At 42.4% G+C, this 11,764-nt stretch overlaps 3 protein-coding genes across 3 annotated transcripts in view; 2 read left to right on the forward strand and 1 right to left on the reverse strand.

Annotated features, from left to right (window-relative positions):
• The first annotated feature begins 407 nt into the window (after positions 1 to 407).
• Positions 408 to 1,793, forward strand: LOC109461550. Its single transcript, XM_019757928.1, has 2 exons — positions 408 to 1,632; positions 1,786 to 1,793. The coding sequence occupies exons 1-2, from the start codon at positions 408 to 410 to the stop codon at positions 1,791 to 1,793; spliced, it is 1,233 nt and encodes a 410-aa protein (XP_019613487.1).
• Positions 1,794 to 4,056: 2,263 nt separating this feature from the next.
• On the forward strand, positions 4,057 to 4,960 carry LOC109461551 (tripartite motif-containing protein 2-like). The gene has a single exon (XM_019757929.1). The coding sequence runs from the start codon at positions 4,103 to 4,105 to the stop codon at positions 4,958 to 4,960; it is 858 nt and encodes a 285-aa protein (XP_019613488.1). The 5' UTR covers positions 4,057 to 4,102.
• A 2,240-nt stretch (positions 4,961 to 7,200) lies between these two features.
• Positions 7,201 to 11,764, reverse strand: part of LOC109461613 (U3 small nucleolar RNA-associated protein 15 homolog) — a 7,285-nt gene continuing 2,721 nt past the window's right edge. Inside the window, exons 4-9 of the mRNA XM_019757991.1 lie at positions 10,943 to 11,047; positions 10,230 to 10,396; positions 9,668 to 9,870; positions 8,659 to 8,776; positions 8,154 to 8,253; positions 7,201 to 7,601 (exon numbers count right to left, since the gene is read on the reverse strand). Of these exons, the coding sequence (XP_019613550.1) occupies positions 7,333 to 7,601; positions 8,154 to 8,253; positions 8,659 to 8,776; positions 9,668 to 9,870; positions 10,230 to 10,396; positions 10,943 to 11,047 (962 nt within the window). The 3' untranslated portion in view covers positions 7,201 to 7,332. The remainder of the gene's footprint in view (positions 7,602 to 8,153; positions 8,254 to 8,658; positions 8,777 to 9,667; positions 9,871 to 10,229; positions 10,397 to 10,942; positions 11,048 to 11,764) is intronic.

Genomic DNA, 11,764 nt, shown 5'->3' on the forward strand with positions numbered 1-11,764 from the left:
TTCATCTACATGAAGATGTTTTGATTCTGTCTGACTTTTTCCCAGTGATATTTACAGTGCACATAGCGATACAGGTTGAGGATAGAAATTGTTTAAATGTGCTGTGTTCTGATAATCAAATTATAGTAATAAGCAAAGACTAAACATGATCATCACCATCGCTGCATTTCAACGTAGAACATCAAGGCAGACTTTAGCACAGTTATAATGTTTGTAGTTATGCATGTTTATGTTACATCTACATGTTGTACAATTTGAATGCAGAATCTCTTTGATTGTTTCCGTCCTATTACTTACTTATTACTTACTTACATGTAGAACTAAACAAAGGAAGAGATCTTGGAGCCATGGCTGAAAATATGCCATCCAACACCGAACCAAAAGCAACGGTTGTCAGAAACGAAGGTATGGCAAAGCCATCCACGTTCAGGCAAGCTGCCGAAGGTGCCAGTCACCACATCTCTGGTCGATGTGAGGAAAATAAAGACAATGACGATGAAAATCTGTCCGACACAAGCGATGCTGCTGCTGAGAACATTCAGACAATCGATATCGGCCCTGGTGAGTTTGATACCTACGCCATTGCATACATATGCAAAGAACAGACTATTCGCATGAAGAAAGCCGTGGAAGAGACCAAAAGCAAACCTTTTCAGGCAACTAAAACGGCGCCCGACAACACTTATAATGATAATGATACTGAAACTTCAGCTTTCAATGCAAATGACAGCAACATGCACGCACAAGCCAGGGATCCGAACCCGACGTACACACAAAATATGAACCCTCAACCGATGGACGCCGAAAACGACGTTAACCCGAATCCGATGTACCTGCAAAGCACCATGGAGCCAATCGCCAGCCCTGGTCCCGCCAGGAATCCAAACCCGATGTACACACCTAACGCTACGAACACTTCTCCGACGCACTCCAGAAACGACGTTAACCCCAATCCGATGTACCTGCAAAGCAGCCCTGGGCCCACCTTCAAGTCAAATAAGAGTGATGACAATCCCTGCACCCAGACATCAGCTGATACACATCAGCAAGCCTTCTCCAGGCCAGCGACTAACAACGATGACAACCATTGTCTTCAACCATATGCTGTAACACGCTGCCAACCAGATGCATTTACACATCATGAACTTGATATTGCTGTTCAATACGAAGAAGATGAAACATTCGGTGAGTCAGCAAACAATGATGGCAATCCCTGCATCCAACCATATGCAGTTACCCACCAAGAAGACCAGGAGCCCTCACTCAACTGTGATGGTGGCCAGCTGCCAGATGAGGTCATTCAACCATACGCTGTCGCATACATGTGCCAGGGTGACTTGGAGCGGAACACAACTTCGGAAGACCTGTCCTCCCAGAATCAGAATCAACCAGCGGCGGCTTCGAACAATGATGTCCTGCATGCACTCGATCCAAATCCGGCGTACGCTGCCGCAGACATGTGCCAGGGTGACGTGGAGCGGAACACAGCTTCAGAAGACACTCAAGGAAGCCTGTCCTCCCAGAATCAACCAGCGGCGGCTTCTAACAGCATCAATGACGCCAATGATGCCCTACACGCACTCAATCCAAATCCGATGCATGTGCCAAACGTCCAGCATCCTGCAGCGCACGGTAAGAACTTTATCAACTTCATAAACCTCTTGCTGGAGAAAAATCTTGGAATTCTTTTATTGTCATTGGTAATTACCTTGTTGACACAACGCCCTAAAATACAAATCATTATATGTATTTTCAACAGATCTGCTGTTATCTGCACTATTTCAGATGATTAGTCAGTAATTATCCTAGTAATGGAGACAGTTGAAAATGTGATCTCTATGTACTAATTGTTGTTGGAATAAAGTTCCAACATTTCGCTATGATTACTACCAACATGATATTTCAGGCTGTAAGCGTTGCCGAGTGATCTTTGCAGCGGCTGTCATTCTTGGGTTTTTCATCGTCGGAGGAGTCTTTCTGTGGTTATCCTTAAGCGCCAGGCCGCCACAGGTACGCCTCTGTCTTATTATAGCCTTGTCTATGTTTTAATCATTTCCTGAGATAGCCATCCCTTTACTGTACCCGTATACTTTATACGGGTAATAGCCAAATTGGCATCACTGGCAGTATGCATTTTGTACATGTACCTTGTAACTTAAGTCTAGACAGATATAGTACTATTCAGTAGATCACTCCTACCCTCCTCTGAGTGTATAGTGAACGAGCCCAGGAATGTATGTCATCCCCTAGCATGATTTTCCCAAGGGTTTTCAAGAATTTGGACTGTGTAGGACTGTGGGCATAGATGTGTGTCAGCAAAATTCAAGACATGCCTGTGGAAAAATTATTGTACAATTCCTAGAATTCTTGCAAACTCCACACAATACTGTACCATTAGGCCCCCCCTTAGGCGTTGCCAAAAACAACAGATGCCTTATACACACAAGGCTTAAAGTTTTCGTATTGTTGCTTTGTCGGTGAGGTACCAATTCCTGGATACTTTTAAAATAGGCAATTATTCCTTATTGTACTTATTCCATTAGAATTTGGCGCATAATACGTTGACTGTAGGTATCAAATTCAGACAGGGTACATAAAATTTAACATGATCTCCATGAACCAATTGCGATAGCCTGCATTGACAATATAATCCTCTATTAACAGCAGACAGCGAATACAACTACAACGGCTGCTACTTCTACTGCCACTACTGCTACTACTACTACTACTACTCCTACTACTGCTGCTGCTACTACTGCTGCTGCTGCTGCTGCTGCTACTACTACTGCTGCTGCTGCTACTGCTACTACTACTACTACTGCTACTGCTGCTACTACTAAAGCTGCTGCTACTGCTACTACTGGATCTATCCTCAAGCTCCCGGCAGTCTGCAACACCCCACATTACAAAGGTGAGTCTAACACGAATATTCAAGAGACAATGTCTTAAGTCCCTCTGTGTCATTAGACAATGGCTTAAACTTGGTCCCTCTGTGTCATTAGACACTGTCTTAAACTTGGTCCCTCTGTGCCATTAGACAATGTCTTAAACTTGGTCCCTCTGTGTCATTAGACAATGTCATAAACTCGGTCCCTCTGTGTCATTAGACAATGTCTTAAACTTGGTCCCTCTGTGTCATTAGACAATGTATTAAACTTGGTCCCTCTGTGTCATTAGACAATGTCTTAAACTAAGTCACTCTGTGTCATTAGACAATATCTTAAACTTGGTCCCTCTGTGTCATTAGACAATGTCTTAAACTTGGTCCCTCTGTGTCAATAGACAATGTCTTAAACTTGGTCCCTCTGTGCCATTAGACAATTTTTAAATCTTGGTTCCTCTGTGTCATTAGACAATGTCTTAAACTAAGTCCCTCTGTGTCATTAGACAATGTCTTAAACTTGGTCCCTCTGTGTCATTAGACAATGCCTTAAACTATGTCCCTCTGTGTCATTAGACAATGTCTTAAACTTGGTCCCTCTGTGTCATTAGACAATGTATTAAACTTGGTCCCTCTGTGTCATTAGACAATGGCTTAAACTTGGTCCCTCTGTGTCATCAGACAATGTCTTAAACTTGGTCCCTCTGTGCCATTAGACAATGTCTTAAACTTTGTCCCTCTGTGTCATTAGACAACGTCTTAAACTTGATCCCTCTGTGTCATTAGACAATATCTTAAACTTGGTCCTTCTGTGCCATTAGACAATGTCTTAACCTTGGTCCCTCTGTGTCATTAGACAATGTCTGAAACTTGATCCCTCTGTGTCATTAGACAATGTCTTAAACTTGGCCCCTCTGTGTCATTAGACAATGTTTTAAACTTGGTCCTTCTGTGCCATTAGACAATGTCTTAAAGACTTTGCTTCTCTCATTAGACAATGCCTTAGACTTGGTCCCTCTGTGTCATGAGGCAATGCTAGGATATTGGATTGGACAATGAACAAGATTATTTCTTATGGTGAGTGAAAGAAGCTATATGCATTAGGGCCCGATGTGTGTGTGTGGTGTGTGTGTGTGTGTGTGTGTGTGTTTGTGTGCGTGCGTGGCGTGTGTAAATGAACATGGTTTATATTTTAGTTTGAAAAATACTTTTTTATCACTCATGGCAAAAGGTGGTGACGTTAAGCAAGAGAAGATCACGTTTGGCGGGAAGGGAACAGAACCTGGAAAATTCCAAAGTATCTCTGGAGTTGCCGTGTCTACTGACAATGAGATATTTGTGACTGATGAGTTAAACAAACGAGTCCAGGTCTTCAGTATGGATGGGACCTTTCTCCGCCTCTTTCCAACGGTACTGCCTGGTGAACGTAAGACAATGCTCGAACCTCATGGTGTTGCTTTGGACGTGGCGCCTGGCTACCTGTGGGTAGTGGTAAGGAGAAGAATATGGTTCCGCTATGAAGACCATATCGTACAGTACAATAAGAACGGACGGCCCATAAAAAAATTTGACGTAAGCCTCAAGAACCAATTATATTCCGTCATCGCGATGGACGTGCGCAACAATAAAATTATCGTGGGAGACAAAAGTACAATTATGCTGTTGGACCCAAACGGCTCTCGCCTTTGGACTTCAGAAGTGGGATCTTTTGAGTCAAACGGGATCTCGGGAGTCACATCGGACAAGGAGGGAAATGTCCTGCTAACGGATGGGTATAAAAGCGTCTACAAGTACAATCCCTACGGAGTAAAGATACTTGAATTCGGCACCCGTGGAAGGGGGGAGGGGCAACTGTACTCTCCCAGAGGTATTTGTCTGGACACCTCTGGTCACATCATTGTGGCGAGCTTTCATACCCACCGGGTAGACATGTTCACAAGCCAGGGCAAGTTTGTCCGCACCATCGCGGACATTAGCCACCCGGAGAATGTCGCTATGGGACCATGTGGAGAGTTGGTTGTGAGCAGCGTATTTTATAACACTGTTACTATCTTCCCACGGCAAATGGTGCTTCCTTGAAGCCCTAAATTGTGTTCACTTTATGGTTGATTTTGTTATCTCTGCACAACTGATTCTCTTTTGTTAATGTACAATACATATTGTATAATCAACTGTTATGGTGGTATAAGCCCACACAGGCTGGGCGCGGGAAGCCTCATTCATTTCATTGTAACGCGTAGATTGTCAAAATTGTTGTCTTTGAGATGACATCTATACCAATCTTAGTGCACTAAATGGTTCTCCAGATGTTCAGGTCCAGACCTGTACCTAAATACGTCAGTGAAGGTTAGAAATCCACTTAATAAGATACACCAAAAAAGGTAGTGGATGATACTTGAAACATCTGACCGTTTCCAAAAGCATATCCAGTTGCTTGAGTAACTTGTTTTTTGCTGTACCTAAATAATTATACAGATACAGGTATTAAGTACATGTGGGACCAACATCGTTTTGTAGTCTCTTTTCACTCCAGATTGTATTTGAAGTAAATATATATCCCTATATTGTTTAAATTGCTTGTAGGCCTAGGGCGCATTGCAAACTGCCATAGTGGTGACATGTCACTTTGTGGCTAAAAAAAAAAAAGAAAAAAAAAAGAAGAAATTAAAGCAGGCATGTGCAAGTGTATCATAATAAGCCTAAGGATGTACATGTACTAGTATTTGACTTTGTTGTCATCGTAGCAAAATTTCACGATCTGAGGGAAATGGACATTGCAGAGAAGAAGGGGAGGGGTGTGTGTGTGTGTGTAAGAAATATAATTTGCTAAGTATCAATGGTAATGATAAGTTCACAAAGTTCACAATGCAGAAGTGACTATAAAATGCAATATGCCTGTACAACGAGTCTTCGCAATAAGACTCTTAAGACTCTCTGGACTTTACTTTAGTGCCCATGCGAGGCTTTTTGTAATGTTTTAATTTGTATATGTATTGCAATGTTAATTTGTATTTGCCAGACAAGTAACTGTAAAAAAACAGTGTTATTCACCATGTTTTTGTACTGGCCGCGAGGCTGGTTTTTATGAATAAACTGTTATAAAAACAGTGAACATGTAAGTACATGTATGGTAAACAAATCAGGAGTTAGGAAGGTGCCAGGAAAGGTACATGTATATCATCCACCATCTCTATTAAGTGTTGGCACATGTATACAGTGATATACACATGTATATGGCCGGTTTGTTTGACTGTTTGTAAATGTTAGCTGAAGGTTGTACTTTGTAATCATGACTTAGGCCACACCAATTTAATTTCTTGGTTAACGGATTTTTCTAGAAAAAATAATGGAGCGGGCGGGACAAAAAAAAAAAAAAAAGCAGGCCTAGGCATCCTATTATGGCCCAAAATGGTACGATAGGAGCCATGAAGTCAACACACCAGGCTGGTTCAAAATTTAAACAATGAATTTTGAACTTTTAATGATATCACTTTATTGAAAGATGGAATGACTGTAACAAGTAGTAAGAAAAGGACTGTTTTCAACTGTTCACGGCAAAATATGAGCATTTTGGAGCTGATTCTGAATTTTTATTTTTATTTGCAAATCAGAAAAAAATGAAGCGGCGAATCCGTTAACCAAGAAATTAAATTGGTGTGGCCTTACCAACACAAAAGAACCTTCAAAGTATGTGATTTAACTGTTTGTTATTATAGCTCTGTGCACCTTTATCTGCGTTCTTGGATACTTGGCTATCCAGAACAGTACTTGATCCTAGACCTAACCCATTCAGGCATAGAAATAGATAGGTGAGTCCAATTTCTTGTGTTGGAAGTTACAGTGCCAACTTGCTTCATCTTGACTTTTACCAACACAGATGAACTTTCAAAATGTATAATTTGTTAACTGAAGTTTATGCTCTGAAGCTGCTAGTAGTGTCTCCAGCATCCCCAGAGTGTTTAACATTGTCATGACTTCTACCAACACAAAATTCTCTTTAACTTCTACCAACGCAAAAATAATTATGTGATTTGTTAGCTGGAGTTTGTGCTCTGCGCAGCCGCTAGTAGTGTCTCCAGCGTTCCCAGAGTGTTTAACATAGTCATGACTTGAGTACCAACACAAAAGAACTTGAAAATTCTTAACTTCTACCAACGCAAAAATAATTATGTGATTTGTTAGCTGGAGTTTGTGCTCTGTGCAGCTGCTAGTAGTGTCTCCAGCTAGCATCCCAGAGTGTTTAACATCGTCATGACTTCAACACAAAAGAACTTGAGAACTACCAACGTAAAAATATGTGATGTTGTTAGCTGGAGTTTGTACTCTGTGCAGCTGCTAGTAGTGTCTCCAGCGTTCCCAGAGTGTTTAACATAGTCATGACTTCTACCAACACAAAAGAACCTGAAAATTCTCCTTAACTTCTACCAACGCAAAAATAATTATGTGATTTGTTAGCTGGAGTTTGTGCTCTGTGCAGCTGCTAGTAGTGTCTCCAGTGTTCCGAGTGTGTTTAAGAGCTGTTCCTGGTGATTTGTCTCTCGTTGTACCGACCGTAAAAGTTTCTGCAGCAGTCTGTCCACCTTTTCCGACTGCCCCACGACCGATGCGTACATGTCGATAACCAACGTTGTAACATCCAGAAGCACGCGGCAGTACTTTTCCTCACACGTCCAACGACAGAGGAACGTTAGCAGCAGTTCTAAACCCTTCTCGTCCCGGCCTAGAATAAGAAATAGACAAGAATATGATATAGTCAGGTTGGTTACAACCCGCCGTACGTGCTTCTGCGTGCTGTCTACGTGCAAAAATGTGGGCGAACGTAAATGGTGAGTACCGCCTCCGTACGGAATCCTACGGATTTGGGAGCACTCAGATACGCCGTAGAACTTAAAGTGCATGTAAAGCTTTTTCTGCGTGTGGTCTGCGGATTCACCACCCGTGCGGGCGACGGGCGACGCGCGTGCCCCTTACGTGCCGTACGTAAGAAGCACGTGTGAGTATGGCCACCTTACGGTAAAGTTGCCATTGCACAGAGAGTGTACGTTGTAAGCACGTACAACTCACCACTTGCGCAACGAACGATGCACGCAACTGCTCACGGCCAGACGTGGCGCGCTGACCACACTTTTACACCTTGCGCAACCGTGCGTTGACGCCACTCCTTCCCAACGTTTTCCGAAAAACGTAGCAGACGTGGCATCCCAATAAAACGTATAGACAAACAGCATGCACAGCGGGTTGTGACCGAGGCTTTACAGATACAGATACAGACCTGCGAGTGCTTCCCTGATGGACCCCCGCCGGATGAGTTCTTGGATCACGCCGACAGTCACTTCAGCTGGGTAACACGGCTTCAAGGCTTCATCCAGGGCCTTGGTGAATGAAGGAACGAATGAAAGAATGTATGAATAAGGACTAGAAACTATCATTTGCAAAGCAAATGCATAATGTTTACCTTCGCATATGGTCTGCTCTGTTATTTATTTATTCTTATTCAAACACATTCATATATATGGTGACAGGAGTCTAAATCCCTCCTGCTATGAAACTGCAACATGATGTAGCCCAACATCAGTTACCATAGTGACAGACGCCTGGTTCAGGTCATTGACCTTTTGTGAAACAGAGCAAAAACGATATGTTTTCCTTCAGTACACAAACATGTAAGATGTATACTATAAGCATGTACAGGGTTAACACTTGTTTATTACTACATCATTAATTAATAATTAATTAATTCAAAATTAATTCATCAAATCATGAATGCGAATTGGTACCTTGGTGCTGCTGAATGTCTTAAGATGTTTGTCAAACTTCTTGAGCTGTTCTTTCTGTTTGTGAGTCACGGAGTAGTCGGCTACGACGGGTCTGTAGTCACCGCCTCTTCCGTAGTACCTGGGCAAGAAAAAATGTAACATTCTTGTAAAAAAACCACGAACACCAAGAGAAATCTTGCGCATACTAATCTGTAGTCACCGCCTCTTCCGTAGTACCTGGGCAAGAAAAAATATTAAAATCTTGTAAAAAAACCACGAACACAAAGAGAAATCTTGCGCATACTAATCTGTAGTCGTCGCCTCTTCCGTAGAACCTGGGCAAGAAAAAATGTAACATTCTTGTAAAAAAACCACGAACACAAAGAGAAATCTTGCGCATACTAATCTGTAGTCACCGCCTCTTCCGTAGTACCTGGGCAAGAAAAAATGTAACATTCTTGTAAAAAAACCATGAACACAAAGAGAAATCTTGCGCATACTAATCTGTAGTCACCGCCTCTTCCATAGTACCTGGTCAAGAAAAAATGTAACAATCTTGTAAAAAAACACAATCACAAAGAGAAATCTTGCACATACTAACAGATGACATGCCAAGCTGTAGTCCCCACCTATTTCATAGTCAAGAAAAAAGGTAAGAATCTTGTAAAAAAACAATAGAGTCATCAGAGATTCTTACATTTCGTGGCGCCTTGTGATTAAGAGCTTAGACATGATATAAATTTTGTAGTCTGTAGTCATTGCTCATCGTAGTACCTGGTCAAGCAAAAAAGTTACAATCTCGAAAAAAGCACATGGAGTAGACTCTACTAGACAGGAGCACCAAACTGTACTTCCTAGCGGACCAACTCTGCCCATTTGAAATCCCAGCCTTGGCATGTGTCCCTACCTGCGATTGGTCACCCCTCTCTTCTTAATTTGTGTCCTTACCTGCGATTGGTCACCCCTTCCTCCCTGAATTGTGTCCTTACCTGCGATTGGTCAACCCACTCTCCTTAATTTGTGTCCTTACCTGCGATTGGTCGCCCCTCTCCTTTTCCTCTGCCTCAGCGCTAGTTTTGTGGCTGAATCCTCCCGTTTTCGGCGCTGAATAGACAACATCCCGTCGGCACACCCAACAGCCATCACATCCTCACTCGGGCAGACCCCAAAACTCAGGATGGGAGAGGGGTAGGTCAGGCTCGCAACACACTGGTAGGTTCCCACATCGTACACCTAAACAACACAAATAAATCTCAATTCATGGACTACAGAAGTACTCAATTCATGGCTTACACAAGTATGGGAGTGTATCCCAGAAAGATACTAGTAGAGGATAATTTTTGGAGACACTCCCAAATTCAGGGGAAAGTGAAAAACTGATAGTACAACATTTCATCACTCAGGTGTCAGATCATGGAGCTAGAAAAGGTTGATCAGCTCGAAGAACTCCAAGTTAATGTTGCATGGACAAAACAAAAGGCTAGGGTTGGCAGTTATTTCTAGGGTTGGTCAGGAAACAGGAAACACAACATTTTTCCCTAGGCTTTGAGGAAGTATAATCTTCTAAGGAAGTCTGTAAAACAAGTTGACACCTTGACATGTCTGTCCAGTGATGCAGACAGCAGCCGTGAGCATGTGGAGTTGAAAGCGAGAGATGTGACCGTCTTGTGGTGGTTTGTGCAGGTTGCTAGGAGACGACCGCCACCCAAAGCGTCCCAAACCTTCACACTGTTCCCTCCAGCTGACAGGAACATGTTACCTGCAGGAGGCAGACAATTGGTTAGTTAAAGCCCTCCTGCAACCAACAACATGGTCGCATATGGCGGTGCCAATCTCCGTTTCATAGCCCTTGGGCCACAAAGTTGTGCAATCACTACAGCAGGGGGCTAGTCCACTGGTAGTGGTGTGTGTTTAACTTCCATACTCTTTCTCAAATGCTGAGTGCTAAGCAGAGAAAGCAGTATGTACCATTTTTAAAGTCTTTGGTATGAATCGGCCGGGGACCTACCAAATTCAAGGCGAGCACTCTACCCACTTGGCCATTGCACTGGGGATATAGACTTAGAATAATTCATGTTTGGGACAGCATGCTGAAGAAAAAACAATGACTGGTTTTGATTGCTAGATTCGGGGAAGCATTCTTCAATGTAACATTATGGGTCTTATTTAAAAAAATGAAAGATATTGGATTTATGTGCCACAAACCTGATATATCTGATATTTTTTGGCTCAATGGAATCTGAGGAAGGTGAAATATAAACCTTCAGGGATTTTTGATTAAGGTCATTTAGAATTTCCTTGTTACCATGAGGAAACATGAGAACTGCCTCCACCGGGTGTCCATGGTCGATGGTCAGGGTCGGCTCCTGGGTTCTGCCATCCCACATTCGTACGGTGTGGTCATAACCTCCTAAACAACAACAACAACAACAACAACAACATTACTCTTTAGTCGAAACAATACACTACTAGTACACTACTAATATAGAATAGAACAGAACACTCTCTCTAAAAATAATAAAATAAGGAAAGAAACTACAGAAGAAACATTGGCAAAGCAAATGCATAATGTTTACCTGCGAGCATGGTCTGCTCTGTTAATTCTTACTCAAACACATTCACATACATGTAGTACCAGTATATGGTGACAGGAGCAGAGCAGACCATGAAACTGCAACATTATGTAACCCAACACCAGTCACCATGGTGACAGACGTCAACAAATCATGTCATTGCTCAGGTCAGAGGTCACTGTTTGGAGAAGAAGAAGAGGAATAAACAGAGCAAAAACAATATGTTTTCCTTCGGTAAACATAATGAGAAATATGCCAAAAAACAGTTACTCAAGCAACTGGATATGATTTTGAAAACGTCAGACGTTTCAGCTAGTATCCACTAGCTTTCGTCAGTGACTGAGAGACCAGAGGGGAAAGCAGGTTTATATACACAACCTGTTGATTGATATGCAAATAAAGTGAAGACAAATTTTTGGAAGTCGAAAAAGGAACAAAAGTCAGACAAGTCAAGACAAGATGATGCAAATTAGTCTGAAAGCTCCTGTTATACAGGACAGGAGCTTAAGTGTTGTCTGTCCTCGGGGCTGGGAGTGCCAAATCCCAAGTGCCAG

This window comes from Branchiostoma belcheri, unplaced genomic scaffold, assembly GCF_001625305.1.
Source record: "Branchiostoma belcheri isolate BF01 breed outbred unplaced genomic scaffold, Haploidv18h27 scaffold94, whole genome shotgun sequence".
In the NCBI taxonomy this organism is placed as follows: domain Eukaryota; kingdom Metazoa; phylum Chordata; class Leptocardii; order Amphioxiformes; family Branchiostomatidae; genus Branchiostoma; species Branchiostoma belcheri.

Coding starts and splice junctions, on each gene's coding strand:
- LOC109461550 (XM_019757928.1), top strand. CDS start 408: ATGGCAAAGCCATCCACGTTCAGGCAAGCTGCCGAAGGTGCCAGTCAC.
- LOC109461551 (XM_019757929.1), top strand. CDS start 4,103: ATGGCAAAAGGTGGTGACGTTAAGCAAGAGAAGATCACGTTTGGCGGG.